This window comes from Rhipicephalus microplus, chromosome 5 (genome assembly GCF_043290135.1).
Source record: "Rhipicephalus microplus isolate Deutch F79 chromosome 5, USDA_Rmic, whole genome shotgun sequence".
NCBI classification, from domain to species: Eukaryota; Metazoa; Arthropoda; class Arachnida; order Ixodida; family Ixodidae; genus Rhipicephalus; species Rhipicephalus microplus.
Window position 1 is genome coordinate 142,376,718 of NC_134704.1, and position 17,680 is coordinate 142,394,397.

Genomic DNA, 17,680 nt, shown 5'->3' on the forward strand with positions numbered 1-17,680 from the left:
CTTCAAGTCGTCCTAGGTGGTTGAAGGAGGATTTAGGAAATTTATGGAGTGGATCTTGATAGCTCTGCTGCGCAGGCGCAATGATGTGTCAAGTGACTAGGACGGCTGCATTGTATATGCATCCTTGTGCCTTGAAATAAATTTTAGTTGCGAGTCAGTGGCTGCGCTGTGTTTTCACATGTCCTCATCTTTTTTCAGCGTTTTTGTTCCTACATAACGATTAACCACCAACTAGCGTTAGGTTCTCTTCTGCACAATGATGTGTTCGTACCAGAAGCATCTTGAGTTTCAAGTTCTTCTTGCCCGTCTTGGCAGGCGCGGCAAGGAAGAAGATGAGACGGAAGGAGCCGTTCGGGTATTGTGCCGGGTTTCCCCAACCGGCCCGGATGGCCGCCCTGCGGGCGACGTTCTCGGGTCGCGTCGAGACGAGCGCCAGGAAGGGTCCCCTGAAGGGCGTCACCGCCTTGTAGGGCCACCAGTGCAGCTCTAGCGGGTGCGACAACACGGCGGGCAATCGGTACATGGCCCTTTCAAGGTCCCTCTGCGGACCATGGCCCTTCGGCGCTCGCCACACCAGCCGGCCGTGCGGTGGCGTAGCGGTGGCGGCGGCCTCGTCGCACGACGCGGCTGCGCAGTGTACCATCTCGCGTGCCACCTGTCGAGAACGCGCGGAACCTGCGCCTCGAGAAAATTGACGGAAATGCGTTGCTTGTACCTTTGTAATACCGTTACACAGGCAACTTAAACCGCAGTTAGCGTAACCATGCACGGTTCGCTTATGTTACATGGTGCACGAAACCGTATATAGTTATGCCGCTGAAAGCGGTTGTAAAGAACCGAGCATGGGAACCTCGGTTAAGTGGTTAACCGAAAAAATGGCGGCATCCATGGAAGATGGGTCAGCCACTTTAACCGTGGGCGCTTTTGCGCAGCTTAAAATCGGTTAACCACGGTTGGCGTACTAACTGAGCTTCAGCGTGGTTAACCGTGGTTGGTCATAGCCACGCTTAACTTGCCTGTGTGACAAGGGTACAAGATAAGTAAGCCATGGTTACACGTAACTCCGCGCACGTTGACCGTGATTTAAGCTGCCTGTATATCAATCATTAGTAAGCGCTGCATGCTAAGCACGTTTGGACAACAAAAGTGCATGTCGAAGGAAAAGTGGTCTTGAATACTACAGCCTATTAACACGGGGCACTACTGGCGAAATGATGTTACGTTGGCTGACAGTCCATGAAAAACAAGCAGTCCGGCACTTAGAAAAGCTTGCATGATTTCATCAGAGAGCTGAGTTATTATCTAAAAAATAGATATGGAAACTTGACCAGCTTCACAACCTCAAATATTTGTTATACATTCATACAGACACTCGCGAGAACTCCGTGTGCTTACACGATGGTGCACGTCGATTTGAAGAAAGCGCGTTCTTGGCCACTTGATCAAGGTTCATATTTCGTATCGCATAAGGCAACACGACAGGGACGGAGAAGATGGACGCTGTGTGCGTGTTCTTCTCCTCTGCCCCCGTGGTGTCGCATTGCACCATGTTAATTATGCATGTTAAAACACCTTAGGTATGCCGTAATTAACGTGTGGTCCTCCCCTCCTCAGAACAACGTCGTGGTTCTCGCGCACAGGCTTCCCGCAACAATTGGGGCGAAAGCCTTAGATTCGGGTTCTGATATGCAAACTCCTAGCATTTACAGAGGCTAATTCTTTATATGTCTCCATAAGCGCTAAAATTCATCACCGCGGGCGTCACCAAAAGTGATACAACAACCTCTCTGACGTGATGACATCACCGTGTGACCTCATCGTGACGTCACTGACCGGCACAATTTGCGAAGCCGTATATTTGTGTGAAGTCACAAGCAGCGTCACCACGAGGCATCGTAGTTCTGTCAAAGGTGGACTGATCACGGAGGCCTCGTAAAACCAGATGAGGCGCCGAAAGGTCTCAATCGCCCTCACGCCGGAGGTAATGCATAACCACACTATGTAGAAGGCTGTCGGAGGAGAGTGGGAAAGGATCAATGCACCAACCGAGAAGCAAAAACAGAAAATCGCTCTGGCATTTGAGTCATTTTTGACGTCTACTTATGGTACCCCGTGAGTTTCTGACAGCGAAGCCGCTCAGGCTGGTCGTAAAAGTTTTCGTGCTTACAAATGTGTACAAACACTACCACCTTCATAAATGGGCGTGTGCCACAGAAAATAGGCACATCAAACTATTCATCGCTGGTCTTCAGAAAATTAACAAGCAAACAGACGGCCAGTAAGCACAAATTATTATTTTTGGGCAGACATAACGAGTAATTACGGATACCTATAAGAAACCACCGGAATTATCCCAGCGACAACATCGTGGTTGCACGTCTCAGTTTCGCCAAAGAATTTGTATGGAGTGCTCTAGTGCTACGTTCAACGAGAGAGTACTAGGGAACGGGAAAGTTAGCGGCAACTGAAAAAACAAATCGAAATGATAGAAACTCTCCGCCAGAGACGAGCCCGTTCACCCAAGTGAGATTCTCTCTCCTAGAGCATCACGAATGTCTTTCTCTAAGTTTGGAAATCCATATCGTGTCCGTGACTGTTTGTGGATTAACTAGAACGTTTCTACGCTGTATGAGAAGCCACCTAGAAATGAAGTAGTATCACCTCACTAAACCTTAACAATGTCCTCTAAACAACGTATAAACAAGCTATCATCACCTAACTAAAGTCTAGCAGCAACCTAGAAGCAACCAGGTTCAGCCTCAGAATCGTCCAGCTTCGCTGTTTCAACCCTTGTGCGACATAATGCAAACTTCACTTTTCTTATTAGTTCTCTTCCAATATAACGGATATTCTTCCAATATATATGTAAAACTAGATCTGTGTGATATCGCTAGAAAGTTAGGAGGAGGCAGCAAGCTCACCGCACCTGATAGCCACGGCACCGCTTCAGGCAGCCCAGGTGGTCTCCAACGCACACCCAGGTCGTCGGTGAACGTGGATGGCGCCGCGCTGGACAATACCATCGCAAGGAGCACCACCGTGCACAGCCAGATGAAGCGGGTCCTCTGACCGCACTGTGCAGTGTATCATTCCCCGCTCTCGGCAAAGCAATAGCAACAATATATCACTTCATTCTGCTCTCGTTATGAATCGTATAGACATCAAAGTTTATCTAGGACCCTTCCGAAACGTCATAGTAAACATGTGCGTGCGTGCGTGCATGCGTGCGTGCGGGTGTGTGTGTGTGTGTGTGCGTGCGTGTGTGTGCGTGCGTGCGTGCGTGTGTGTGCGTGCGTGTGCGTGCGTGTGTGCGTGCGTGCGTGTGTGTGCGCGCGTGCGTGCGTGTGTATGTGTGTATATGTGCGTGCGTGCGTGTGTGTGTTTGTGTGTCTGTGTGTGTGTGCGCGTGCGTGTGTGTGTGTGCGTGCGTGCGTGTGCGTGCGTGCGTGTGTGTGTGCGCGTGCGTGCGTGTGTATGTGTGTACATGTGCGTGCGTGCGTGTGTGTGTGCGTGCGTGTGTGTGTGTGTGTTTGTGTGTGTGTGTGTGTGTGTGCGTGTGTGTGTGCGCGTGCGTGTGTGTGCGTGCGTGTGCGTGTGTGCGTGCGTGCGTGCGTGTGTGTGTGCGCGTGCGTGCATGTGTATGTGTGTATATGCGCGTGCGTTCGTGTGTGTGTTTGTGTGTGTGTGTGTGTGTGTGTGTGTGCGTGCGTGCGTGTGCGTGCGTGCGTGTGTGTGTGCGCGCGTGCGTGCGTGTGTATGTGTGTATATGTGCGTGCGTGCGTGTGTGTGTGCGTGCGTGTGTGTGTGTGTGTGTGTGCGTGTGTGTGCGCGTGCATGCGTGTGTGTGCGTATGTGTGTGTGTGCGTGTGTGTGTGTATGTGTGTATATGTGCCTGCGTGCGTGCGTGTGTGTTTGGCGTGCGTGTGTGGCGTGCGTGTGTATGTGCGTATATGTGCGTGCGTGCGTGTGTGTGTGTGTGTGTGTGTGTGTATGTGTGTATATGTGTGTGCGTGCATGCCTGCGTGTGTGCGTGCGTGTGTGTGTGTGTATGTGTGTGTGTTTGTGTGTATATGTTCGTGCGTGCGTGCTTGTGTGTGTGTGTGTTTGTATGTGTGTGTGTATGTGTGTATATGTTCGTGCGTGCGTGCGTGTGTGTATGCGTGCGTGCGTGTGTGTGTGTGTGTGTGCGTGCGTGCGTGCGCACTACGCATAAGGCACGGCCTATTATCTCGAATTAATTCAAAATGAAATTTCACTGCACATTTATTAAGGGCGCTGTTACAAAGACGTACCTTATTCAGGGCGGCCTCGGCTTTAGCAATGGCCGACATGTCATTGGCCCAGGAGGAATACGCGCGTTTCCTGGCACAGCGCCCACCGACTTTGCGCCACCATGCGTACTCAGCGGCCCTACCCATGGTTCACTGCGCGAATCATAATCAATTGAAATAGATGCTGCACTCATGAATTTAAGCAGGACAATTAAGGCCTAAATAACACTCACGCTTTTGCTTCCACCGGCTTCAGTTCGAGTCATATTGGCGTAGTTTCAACTCAAACACGTAGGTAAGAGACAACGCTATCTTTAGAGGCCCGATTCGTTGCGAAATGACGTGTCATCTCGAGAAACAGCGCATGCCACTCATTATACCTTAACAATTTATATTCCGTTTGAATCCGTTAGCGCTGTATGTTCTGCTAGTAATGGTGTTACAGAATAAACGTAACTATCAAAGGACGAGACCTCCAGAGTGAGTGAGTGAGAGGTAGAACAACATTATTATGGTCCAGTGCAGACGCGGAGGTTGCCACGCGTCACCCGGCTACTCCCACGTGGGGACCGGCAGATCTAGCCTGACGGCCCTGTCGCGGGCACACTGGACGGCCAGGATTTGGTCCTGAAGTTCTGGGCTGTGCAGAAGCGCATCCCACTTGGTTTTGCTATAAGTCGGCCCAAGCGACCCGCACTCCCAGAGCATGTGTGCTAACGTAGTGGTCTGCCCGCAAGCGGCGCAGGTCGCATCGGGAATTTGTGAGGATAAATTGCATTTAGGTATGCTAACGACGGGTACGAATGGGTTTGAAGTAAGCGCAACGAGACGGCCTGTGCTCTACTGACTTTTGAATGTGGAATTAGAAATGCCCGCCTCGCCATGTAGTAATACGTGGTAATCTCGTTGTGTGTAGTAGGTGTGTGTTTATGTCCCACGTCGTCGGCACTGGAGCCGTCGCCCAGGTCGAGAGCAGCGCGGTCAGTAAGTGCGCGCGCTGCTGTGTGTGGTGGGCCGACTCGTCCGGGTTCACTGCAACGCCGTTTACGGAGCCGACATGCGCGGGGAACCAATGTATGGTGTAAGGGACAATCATATCGCGGGTAGAGCTGTTCAAGATCCTGGCTGCCTGTGTTGATATGCGGCCTTTCTGAAAGGCTCTGACTGCGGATATGGAATCGCGGTACACCTCTTCGCACCAACCATTGAGCAGAGCGAGTACGATGGCCACTTGTTCGGCCACCTGGGGATTCGTTATGCGTACCGTGGCGCAGTTCGTAGTCGAGCCCGTCTGGTCCACGACTACCGCTGCGAACTTTTTTGCCATCTCGATACGCTGCAGCGTCAACGAAACTTGCATTTACGCCACCTTTTCCAGTTGCTTCAGTAAAGCCGTCGCCCTTGCCCGACGACGTCCCTCATTGTGTACAGGGTGAGTTTCGCGGGGTATTGGGGCAACAATGACGTTTTCCTGTATATGTTTTGATGTACGCACGTTATTTGTTTCCAGCTCCATTGGGTTAAAACCTAGCTCACCATGTATGCGCCGACCAGCCGTCATAGTGGACAAGCGAGCCAGCTGCGAGCGTTGCTGCGCTTCCGCTATCTCGGCAGCAGAGTTGTGCACACCGAGCGCGAGCACGTTCTCGGTGTGTGTGCGTACGGGAGCCCCTGTGCTTTCTTGACGGTCTTTCTGATAACCAGGACGAGCTTGTCCCACTCTGGCCTAAGCCAGTTGTGCATGGCAACGGTGTAGGTAAAGTGGTAGAGCACAAACGCATTGATGAGCCTTAACAAATTGTCTTCCTTAAGGCATCTATGTCTCCCGGAGACTCTTTTGACGAGTCGAAATGCGTTGTCAGTCTTGGCGACAATCTTTCGCAGAGCAGTACCATTGCCACCCTTCGCTTCAATAAACATGCCGAGGATCCGGATGGTGCCCTCGGGATTTCCTCGCCGTCACTCGTGTAAATGTGTATATCGCTTTGTTCGACGGGTTTCCATCCCTTAGGTCGGCCACCTCGTTCTTTTTCTATAGAGCAGAAGCTCCAACTTGGCGGGTGAGCATCTGAGTCCCGTTTGGCGTAAGTACGATTCCACCTCGGCGACTGCTTCTTGAAGGGCATCTTGCACCCGGCCTTCGCTGCCGCCAACGCACCAGATTGTGATGTCGTCGGCATAGATGGTATGCTTGATGCCGTCCACGCTTGCCAGTCTTTTCGACAGTCCGATCATGCAGAGATTGAACAGCACGGGAGAAATCACAGACCCCTGGGGCGTGCCTCGATGTCCGAATGGTACGTCGTCAGAGAAGAAGTTCCCGATGCGCAGCCTCACTTTTCTTCCAGACAAGGACCTCATGTAGTTGTACAGCCTGGGCCCAAGCTCGAGTTTCGCCACAGTCTCCAAGATGAATTCGTGCTTGATGTTGTCAAAGGCCTTTTCTAGGTCTAGGCCAAGAAGAGCCTTTGTATCTCTAGAGTATCCATCAAGGACTTGGTGCTTAATGAGCAGCATTGCATCGTGTGTTGAAAGGCCGGTACGAAACCCAATCATATTGTGCGTATAAGTCTCATTTTCCTCCATGTAGTCGTTAAGTCTGTCGAAATTGCGTGCTCTGCCACCTTGCTCACGCAAGACATGAGGAAAATGGGGCGAAGATTCTCAACGCTAGGAGACTTTCCTGGCTTGTGAATCAGTACGGTGTCAGCTAGCTTCGATTCCTCAGGAACCCTTCCCGTTTTCTATGCTTCATTGATGAAACCCGTTAGACGCTCTATGAATGCGTCGTCGAGATTTCTGAGGGCTCTGTTCGTGATTCGGTCTGGCCTGGTGCCGACTTGCGATTGAGCATTTGTATCCCTCTCCTGATTTCAGCCTCTGAAAAGTCTTCGTCTAGATCAGGTAGAGGAGGACCGCCATACTCTGGGAACACGCCGTCTTCGTCCTCTCGTTCGACCGGCAGGTACTTGGAAACTAATCGGGTAATGAGCTCGTCAACCCCCTGTTCTTTGGTGGCTTCGTGAAGGGCACGGGCTAAAGTGTGTCTCTGGTTGGCTCTAGTGCTGTGCTCGTCCAGTAGGTGCTTCAGAAGGTGCCAGGACTTGCCATTTCTGATTTGACCGTCGACGGACTCGCGCAACTCGTCCCACTGCTGTTTGCACAGTGTGTCGCAATGTTGTTCGATTTCTTTGTTCAAATTTGATATTCTTTGCCGCTGTCTACGGTTGTGCCTCTGCTTCTTCCATCGAGAAAATAGAGCTGTCTTGGCTTCGAGCAGGTGGGCAAGCCTACTGTCCATCTTGTCCACATTTAAATCTGTCTTTATTTTCTTGGTGGCAGCGGTGGTATCTCTGCGGATGCCCTCGTACCATTCATCGCAATTGTCAGGAACATTGGACCTTGTACCGCGAATGCTGCGAAAAAGATCCCAGTCAACCACCGTGAACTCTCGGACTCTGCTATGGTCCACTATAATAGAAGTTTGCAGAACGTAGTGGTCGCTGCCGAAATCCATGGCGGTGTTGGCCCATGTAGTCTTTTCGACATTCTTGATGAAAGCGAGGTCTGGCGTCGTGTCTCTGGTCGCAGAGTTGCCTAACCGCGTAGGAAAAGCCTTATCAGTCATTAAGGTAAGGTCTAGTTCGGTGGTGTCCTGCGAGAGGTCGCGACCTTTTCTCGCCTCATACACGTCTCCCCATAAGCCATGTGGCGCATTGAAGTCATCTACTATGACAAGGAGCCGAGGACCGGCTAATTCAACTGCCCCCTCGAGCAACGTCTTGAAATGCTGGCGCCTGTGCCTGGGGTTACTGTAGACATTCAAAACAAAAACACTGTTTTTCCGCTATTGCGCCTTGGTGTGTGAAGTAGGATCTCTACCATTACATATTCGATAATGCATCTGGCCATCTGCAAGTTGTGGGCGACGTGCTTCAGCTTTTTGCTTATAAGTGTGCAGACACCTCGTCCTCCTGACTAGCTAGGGACTGCCCGGTAACCAGAAAGGAACGCTACAGAGGCTAAGGTCTCTTGAAGTGCTATATTTTGAGGTTTCTTCATTATTGTTCTAAAGTACTGCTGCAGGAGTGCTATTTTACCAGCGTACCCCTGCAGTTGCATTGCCAAATACAGACAGTGTCTTTATGGTTATTCATTGTGGATTCTACTTTGATCACCGCCCTGGGGGGTCAGTGTGGCTTGAAAAATCTGTTCATCTTCATAAACAGCTCCTCGGCTATCGACTTGTACGGGAACGGTCATTTACACGTTGCCAGGCGACGCACCTTGTGGCGCAGATTTAGGCAGTTTGGTGTGAATTTCTAGCGCAATGATGCGCTCGTTCATTGCCCTAAGCCCCTTTACTAGGTTACTGAGTGCAGCCTGCATCTGTCTAACACTCTCCGTGAGGCTAGCTACACTCCCTGCCACCATCCTAATGTTCTCAGTAATTGTAACCAGCGTTTGCCTAAACTCCTCGACTTGAGATTCCGTGTTCTTAAGCTTGCTTACTACCGCTCTGTGTTTAGTTGCCATGGGCCCATCACCAGTAGGAGCCGGAACCGGCGTATCGATGGTTTCGCCTTCAGTTTTGTTGTGCATCGTGCTCAGCATTATTTTAAACTCCGCCATTTCATTCGCCATTTTAGTGAGCGTATCCTTAAGCTGCGCGTTTTCCTTTTTCAATCGTAATATCTCCGCGTCTCTAGCATGCTCTGGGGACGGGTCGCATTGCATGGGTTGCTCGCCGTCATTACTACGAACCCTGTCGGCCCAGGTAAGGTTTGACTTGTCCCTGCTCTGGTCCTCGGTGGCGTAGACCGCCCGGCACAGCTGCAGTCCCCATGCGTGCCCGCAGTCTGTCCTGGGCGAGCGGTCCGGTCTGGTGCTCGGTGCGTCAGTCTTTCCCTGGCCAGGTCTGAAACCGGATCCGGAACGGGCACCGGGGCTAGGACGTGATCTGGTGCCGCCCCTGGATTGAGACCGTGTGCTGGGCATGGAGTGGGCCCCGGATCTCACACGGGATCCGAGACGCCATCTGGACGTGGAATGACTCCTGCAGCTGCCTCTGGTTCTGGATCTCCCTCGTGATTTGAATCAGCCTCCAGGAGTCGATGGTCCGGGCTAGCCCTGCTGATGACAGTCGTTGAGCTCGAGGAAGCCATCGACATTGACGGATGGAGACCTCTCCCGAAGGGCGCGAGCCCTAAAGCCTCACCTGCGCCTGACGACATAGGGTATCCGATATCGGTGCTGGCATTCGATGGATGCGGTGAGGGGCTCTGCGCCACACAAACTACATATTGGCTCACAAACATGATCCTCTTCTTGCTGGATAGCTTGTCTGCAAGCCTTGCAGACTGAAGCGTCGGGTATCGGGCAGACGTCAGAGCGGTGTCCTAGTCAGCCGCAGGCATAGCGAACATCAACTTGCTTCCTGTATAAAGTGCACTTGATGAGGGTGCCGCCATAGGAAACATAATTGGGAACCTTGTACCCGTCGAGCAGCACTATGATCACGCCAGTATTCTTGATTCTTTTTGCTCCGAGAGCCAGTGGATTTCTCGCGTTGAAAATCTTCCGGTCGATGGCTCCTGGATCATCACTAAGAGGGATCCCTAGATCACTAAGAGGACTCTCTTGCAGGTGGCATGCGGAGTAGCAACATATGCACTGACTTCGTGGCGCTGTCCAGCCATCGTAATAGCTTCAACGTTAACGTAGCGCTTAACATTCTCTTGGCTCGAAGTACTGACAACCATAATATTTTGCAGGTGATTAGGGCCCATTGTGTCCGTGTTTCTCTTTTCCGGACTGAGCCTTGCCGCACTTCGTATGGCCTCTGCCACGACAGACGCGCCAAACTTGCTAATACACAGACCACCTCTCGGCCTCGCGACGACCTTAGTTTTTTCACATGGCAGCGGTGGCACCTTGCTTCCTCTTATAAGTTTTTTCTTTACATCTCTGAAGCTGTGACGACCGGGCGTAGGTTCTTGACCATTCGTCTTAGACGCCAGCGTTCCGGCGCCAGCAGCTCTGCTGACTTTCCTCCCTTCCGATCGTCTCTTTATTACCGTAATCCACCCGGAATCATTGTTATCCTCTTCAGCGTCCCCCGGGGTCTTCGATGATCTATCTTCCATCTCTTAATCTGGTGAGAACAAGTCCTTTTATGTTTGAGACGCGGTGCCTGAGCACCACGCAAACAACGGCGCGGCCGGGCAGAACGGCGGCGTCTGTAGCTGCACACTGAGTGTCATCGTCACCAAAGTCACTTATTAACGTACAAATAGTCCACCCACCGGTGCGATTCTTGTGTTCACAGCGTCCCAGTGATCTTAGAAGTTTGTAGCGACCCAATTTCGGGTGAATGTGGCCTCACATAACACCAAGAAGCGAAGAAATCACTGAAGCCGATCGCAACGCGTCCGACCTGCACGGCGCCATCCTGGCCTCCCCACGTGTATTGATGCCTGGCGCGATTTCACGCTTCTGCCAAGACCTCCAGATGCACAGCGCAAACCTTTAAAGCATAGATGCCTTGCAGTAACGTCCCTAAACCCGCCATGTATGAGCACCAAATGGTGGTCAAACATGACGAATTTAGTTTGTGAAGCATGGCGGGTTTATTTTGTGAAGTCAAGCTATGCTATACTTGCAGAGCATAAACGTTCGTTCGCTATTTGCGCACAGGAGCTAATGACATCCCCCCTACTTCGTTAGGCCCGTTCGCAAACCATTTTGTTGAATGGCCAAGCGACTTGCAAATTGTGTGGCAGAGGGATGACATGACAGCGTGCATTACGAGTTGTTAAGGGTACTCTGATGAGGAAAATAAAAAACCTCGTTTGCGCCGCAAAGACGCAGCAATCAATGAGATGGTAACAAAGTTGAGTGTTGCAATACTTTCCATGCAATCTCGCATAACTGCTTAGATCACTGGTTAAAACGTTGGAGACAATGAAGTGTTTCTAGGGAGCGAATCGGCTTTCGTCCTGTTTGTACAAAACAAGGAGGGAAGAGTCCAGGAATTTTAGGAAGTGTACGTGTAATGATGTCGGCCTCGACAGCGTGCCCTTATAGTCATTGTCCCCCCCCCCCGCTTTTCAATTACTTCGAAAGCTCAGCAGGGCCTTTCTTCTTTGCTTGATGAGTCATCAACGTCAGGCCTCGCAAGCGAAGGGATATATCGCGTGCGCACTTCACGCGATGTAGGCGCGTGAAGTCAGTAAAAGAACTGTGCTCAGGTACGCTAAATCGTCCCTCAGGCATTTTTACTAGGTGGACACTTATACACCTAAGAGCATGTATGAACTCACCTATCAAACCTTCATTTCACTTTTTCTTTGCACAATTTTCCTCTACGTAGACGACTATATCTAATATTTATTAGCACATTGACTTTTCTAAGCCAGCGAATACTTCTTAAGCACGAAACCTATTGCCCGTGCATCTCCCTATGCTGTACTTATGAACTGATGCAGCCATTGGAAAATAGGCAAACAAACCACAGTTTTTTATCGCGCGTGATCAAAGAATCATTTTTCCTAGAGACGCTGCGTCACTGCGACTTGGCTATGCCCCTCAAGGTTCATCTTTGAATGGTGGTCCTGCATATAAAGCCTATCTCTTCTATTTCTCAGTGATGAACGACGACTGTCCCTTACTAGTTAACGCATAAGTCAGTGTCGCTGCATTTACTCCGTCGGAGCAATGCAACATATAGCACACATTGAGATTTATATTCTACGTACTTAGGGCGTTATTCTGAGGGTGTTGGTGGCATTTTTCATTATTGTTTGTTTGTTGTTGTGAGCGAAACATTTGGATCAATTTCGTCCGCATATTTGGTCACATCTCGGCACACGAAAATTAAGCAGAAAATGCAGCGTCGTCATTGTACGTACGTTCTGGATGACGTCACGACCAACGACAATAATCTGTACTGTTCTTCGTCTCGACCTTTCAATCTAACCCTTCTCCTTGCAGAACATGTTCCTCCTTGCACAGCAGCAGTTCAATTCATGTCGTCTTGGTCCATTCACCGCCCTTAGCTACATAGGTGGGATAACAACGGTTTACCATCTTAGCACAGAGTTTCCTTTGACACTGTGTGGCGATAGGGCCACCCATCCCATTTGCAAGAAACGTGCGTCAAGTTGGCAGCCTAACAAGGGCGACAGAAGGCATATTTGAAAGGTAATAACGACAAATAAGAGTGGGTCATATTCTTTGTAGCACTGAACACCCACCTTTTTGATCCGCTTTATGGACGTTATACGTACGTCAAGACCAACGAGCTTTCCTAAGACGAAGTGACATTGTCGCATCAGCACTTTTCAGCGTAACCCAATGAGATATCTTGTTATGGTACAAGTTTGTTTTCACGCGAACAGCTGCCAGGTGAACCTTTTCTTGTCGCCATTCGACAGATCGCAGGAACATGAAATTCCGGTACAGAGTTGGATAGAATATTTGAACGTCGAATCATATGAGGTCGGCAAAGCGGAGTGCGTCGGCTGCTCCTAGCGAGACTTCAGCTAACGAGAAACAAAGCTGAATAGACTGTGGTATCAACTGAAATGCCGAAGTGGCACAAGCCAATGCTCAAAGTATATTAAGCCACGTCACTGAGGTAAGCATGCATGCCGCAGGAGGCCCGACTCGTTGCCTGAGCAAACGGCTACGAACTAGCGAGTTCATCCAGGATACACTGAGGCTGTTGTGCAAATACAAACCCTATCTTGTCCGGAGTGAGGCTTTGCTGCACATATAAATGGAATATTCACGCGCGAAGCAGCGAGTAATCATGTCATTTAGATCGGCATTGATAAACTTAAAATGAGCACTTTGAACGCTTCATTGGTTCCATAGTTCATAAAGATGACAAGGCTTATCAGTGTTAATCATGACTGTCCTACTTATGAACATTGCTCCGCCGCGGTGGTCGAGTGGCTAAGGTACTCGGCTGCTGACCCGTAGGTCACAGGATTCAATCCCGGCGGCTGCCGCTGCATTCCCAATGGAGGTGGAAATGTTGTAGGCCCGTGTGCCAGGATTTCGGTGCACGTTAAAGAACCCCGGGTGGTCGAAATTTCCGGAGCCCTCCACTACGGCGTCTCTCATAATCATATGGTGGTTTTGGGACGTTAAACTCCACATATCTATCGATATCGATACTTATGAACATTACAAAACAATATGGACCATACGTGGTGGTCTAACTAACTTGGTTGCTGAGAACTTCAACTTATCATTTCTTGCGGAAACCAGTCGACTAAAAAGTCCCGGGCAGTCCTCGGCTACTCCGGGTCATCCGGTATGTTGTCACGACCCGATTCAGGTAGTTCATATGCTTGGGAAAACGCTATGAAGGTGAATACTTCACTTGAGGTGATCACGCGAGGAAGCTATACGCCAGGTCTATGTCGATTGAGTTGCATGGCAGAAATACTCCCAAATATTTCATTATTCACATAAAAGGTTTATCTAACAAAAAGAAACGTTTTTATCGGGTGGCAAAATGCTTGCCTACGAACCACCTGCGCTGGGATATTATCTACATCATTCATGTATATGTATGCACTGAAATCCACTAAACATAATAAGTTTCTTACTAACATTTTGCCATCTATGTTATAAACTAATCCAAAAAAATTTGGCGAGTCAATGATCCCCTATCCAACGGGCACGCTTATTTGATTGACTCATCCAGTAACAAAATAAGTGAGGCCAATCATGCTGATGTTCTTAACACATCAGTCATCAGAAACGTTCCCGTAGATAGCTGTAATGAATTATGTAGCGCGTTTTTACATAATTACTCACACATGTCATCAGTGATTATTGAACCTCTTGGAGTTGTACGATTCGCTGAATTGCTTATAAATAATTCGTATCCCGGTTATGACGGAATTAACAAGAAATTTTTCAAAAGTGTTTGTGCTTACATTTTCATTATAATAATTAAAGTTCTCCAACAGTCACTGGATGCTTCTGCTTTTCCGTGAATGAAAAGTTGGCAAAGTCGTTCCACTCCATAAATCTGGTGGTACAAACTGTTCGAGCAATTATCGTCATATTTCTTCACCTGTTTGCTGTTTATAGCTCGAGCATACAATATTTACTAATATAGTCAATTTCCTACAATCCAATTCATTCTCCACGTCAGTGCAACATGGCTTCTATAAAACATATTCGTGTGAACCGCAAGTTTTTTTTTTTTTCACTCATCACTCACTCCGAGTTCTTGATAGATCATCCCATGCCAACTGTATTTTTCTAGATTATTCAAAAGCTTTCTTCGAAGTTTTCCTTACACTGATACTTTCCAAACTACACCAACTAAATCTCAGCGGAAATCTGTTAATGTGGATCGAATGCTTTCTCCCTAACAGATCACAATTCATTACTGCAAACGGCCACAATTGATCTTTTCGCGATGTTCGAATCTGCATTCCGCAAGGGTCCGTGTTAGGCCCCCTGTTGTTCCTCATTTATATTAACGACCTCTGACCAGTCATATCATCTAACATTCATCTCTTTGCTGACTATTGTGTTCTTTTTTGAAACATTGGTAAGGATAATGACATTAACGTATCACTGTCTCACCTTTGCTCTATATCTATTGGTCTGGAAATAGGCTAATAGACCTACAAATCAAAAAGTGCAAAAACATGGGATTATCGAGAACCTCCCCTACCTCACTTCTTTAATATCATAACAACATTCCTCTAGATTCGGTTAACTCTTACAAGTATCTTGGAGTTCGCATAACGACTAATCTCAACTGGTCGCCTCATATTGAATACAGTATTAACAATGCCAACCCCAGCTTGGTTATTCACAACGTAACTTCTTTTCCTACACATGGCTTAAAGCTGCAGCTTTATATCTTGACAAAGTACAACGGAACCACGAGCATTACAACCATGAAAACTTCCCTTGCACTCCCTACAACATCTCGTAGAAACGTTTCTCGTTTAGCACTGTTTCACAACATGTGACCTCATCTCTTCTTGCATGACAAACCACTTCTTAGCCCTCAGCACATATCCTGCCACATTTATCACCATCACAAAGCAGGCATCCCTTTGCAACAAAAAAATCTTTCTTCAATTCATTTTTGCCTCGTACGTCAAAGGATTGGAACAGACTGTCGGTGACATTCTTGCCATTAGTGATAACCACTTGGTTCCGTGGTGCATTACCCAACATTTTATATAAAAGTTTTTGTTGCATTAGCCAACATTGTATAATTAGGTTCTGCATTTTAAACGCTATCATGTGTTAATATTTAAATGTGTTATCATTGTCTATAAGAGGTTTATTTATACGGTCTGTCTAACCGTATTTACTACGTTCTGTTCAGTGAGCATTTTTTTAATAATCTACCCCTCTCTGTAATTCCATTTGGTCTAGAGGATAAAATAAAGTAAATAATTAAATGAATATACTAGAATGTAACCATCTATAATAGACAGTTTTCATTAACAGTCACTGCAGTAAACAAAGAATGCAAGAAGGAAGTGTGTTGTGCTTATCCATTTTTCTAAAGTAAACAAAAATTGGCAGATCCCACGTACAGTGGATGATCTGCGAAGAACGAATGAGGAAGGTTGATATGTCACTTTCAAATCAGCACAACGTTACGAAGCGAAGCTATATTATGCCGTACATGATTTTCATGGCATTATTATCATGTTTCAACGTGTCATTTAACTTTCTCTTCTATTCACGTCACCTGATACCTAATATGGTATATGTAAAACTAGCGAAACAGCCGTGAGCGTGCTATGAGCGGTGCATGTAGTCCAGTTTCATATGACACGCATGTCATGATTATCATGTTTGCGCCAGTTACATCCCTTCATCTTCCATTCACGTCGCATATTACCAAATTGGGTATATGTCAAGCTAGCGAACACTGGGCGCAGCAACGCTACGCTAGCAAAACGCGAGCACTCTATAGTCTGACACCAGGCGCGACCGGCACGACCAACGTCCGTCGTCGCAGCCCGGCGGCCACCGGCGCAATATGCGACATGCTGCATTTCATGCCGACGATATTACCGAGACAGCACCGCGTCTGCCTCTCTTCGTGACGGTAGGGCGCGCTTAAACGCGCATGCGTTAAAACAACGCAGCGCGGGGCGCGCCTGCGAGTAAATGGCAGGACCAGCGCGTGGCGTGGGACTTTAGGCAACGCCGGCGTGACGCGACGACATGAACACCGGCGAGCACACGTACCGCGTCGCGTCGAAATGTATTGGCGCCTTGACTGTGGCATGTAGTAATGTTCTCACATGACAGGCATCTCCTGATTATCATGTCTGCACCAGTCGCATACCTTTGTGATTCATTGTCGTCATGTCATACCAAATTTCGCATATGTGACGCTAGCGAAACGGCCGCCAGCGCATCATCAGTGTGGCGTGTAGTCCTGTTGTTACTTGACACGCATGCCGTGATTATCATGTTTGGATGTGTCATTTACCTATGTCCTCCGTTCGAGTCACGTGATACCAAGTTTGGTACATGTGAAGCTAGCGAAACGGCCGCGAGTGCACCGTGAGCGCAGCATAGTCATGTTGTTACATGACACGCATCTCGTGTTTATTATGTTTGCACCAGCATCATACCTTCGTGATCCATTCACGTTCCGTAATACCAAATTCGGTATATGTGAAGCTAACAAAACGGCCGCCAGCGCATCATGAGCGTGGCATGTAGTCATGCTGTTACATGACACGCGTCTCATGATTATCATGTTTGCACCAGTCACATATCTTGCCCACCCATTCACGTACTGTTATACAAGATTTGGTATATGTGACGCTAGCGAAACAGCCGCGAGCGCATCATGAGCGTAGCATGTAGTCATCTTGTTACTTGACCCGTATGTCATGATTTTCATATTAGGGTCTCTCGCTTGTGTCCGCCATACAATCATGCCATACCTTACCATTTTGTAACATGCCAAGTGAACAAAACCACCTAAAGAGCTGCAGGACGATGACATATAAATCACGCCATTCATGACATGCATGTCATGAATTTCTTGTTATGACAAGTCAAATATGTTCCTCATGCAGTCATGTTATGTCATATCAAGTTCAGTATCGATACCATTATCGAAACGACCAGGGTAGCTAACACTTGTGCGCGGCTAGATAGATAGATAGATAGATAGATAGATAGATAGATAGATAGATAGATAGATAGATAGATAGATAGATAGATAGATAGATAGATAGATAGATAGATAGATAGATAGATAGATAGATAGATAGATAGATAGATAGATAGATAGATAGATAGATAGATAGATAGATAGATAGATAGATAGATAGATAGATAGATAGATAGATAGATAGATAGATAGATAGATAGATAGATAGATAGAT

General features: G+C 48.2%; 1 protein-coding gene across 1 annotated transcript in view; it reads right to left on the bottom strand.

Moving 5' to 3' along the window:
- Positions 1 to 17,680, bottom strand: part of LOC142817946 (uncharacterized) — a 30,377-nt gene that overhangs the window by 7,818 nt on the left and 4,879 nt on the right. Inside the window, exons 2-4 of the mRNA XM_075895989.1 lie at positions 4,293 to 4,424; positions 2,927 to 3,074; positions 272 to 675 (exon numbers count right to left, since the gene is read on the bottom strand). Coding sequence (XP_075752104.1) covers positions 272 to 675; positions 2,927 to 3,074; positions 4,293 to 4,418 — 678 coding nt within the window. The 5' untranslated portion in view covers positions 4,419 to 4,424. The remainder of the gene's footprint in view (positions 1 to 271; positions 676 to 2,926; positions 3,075 to 4,292; positions 4,425 to 17,680) is intronic.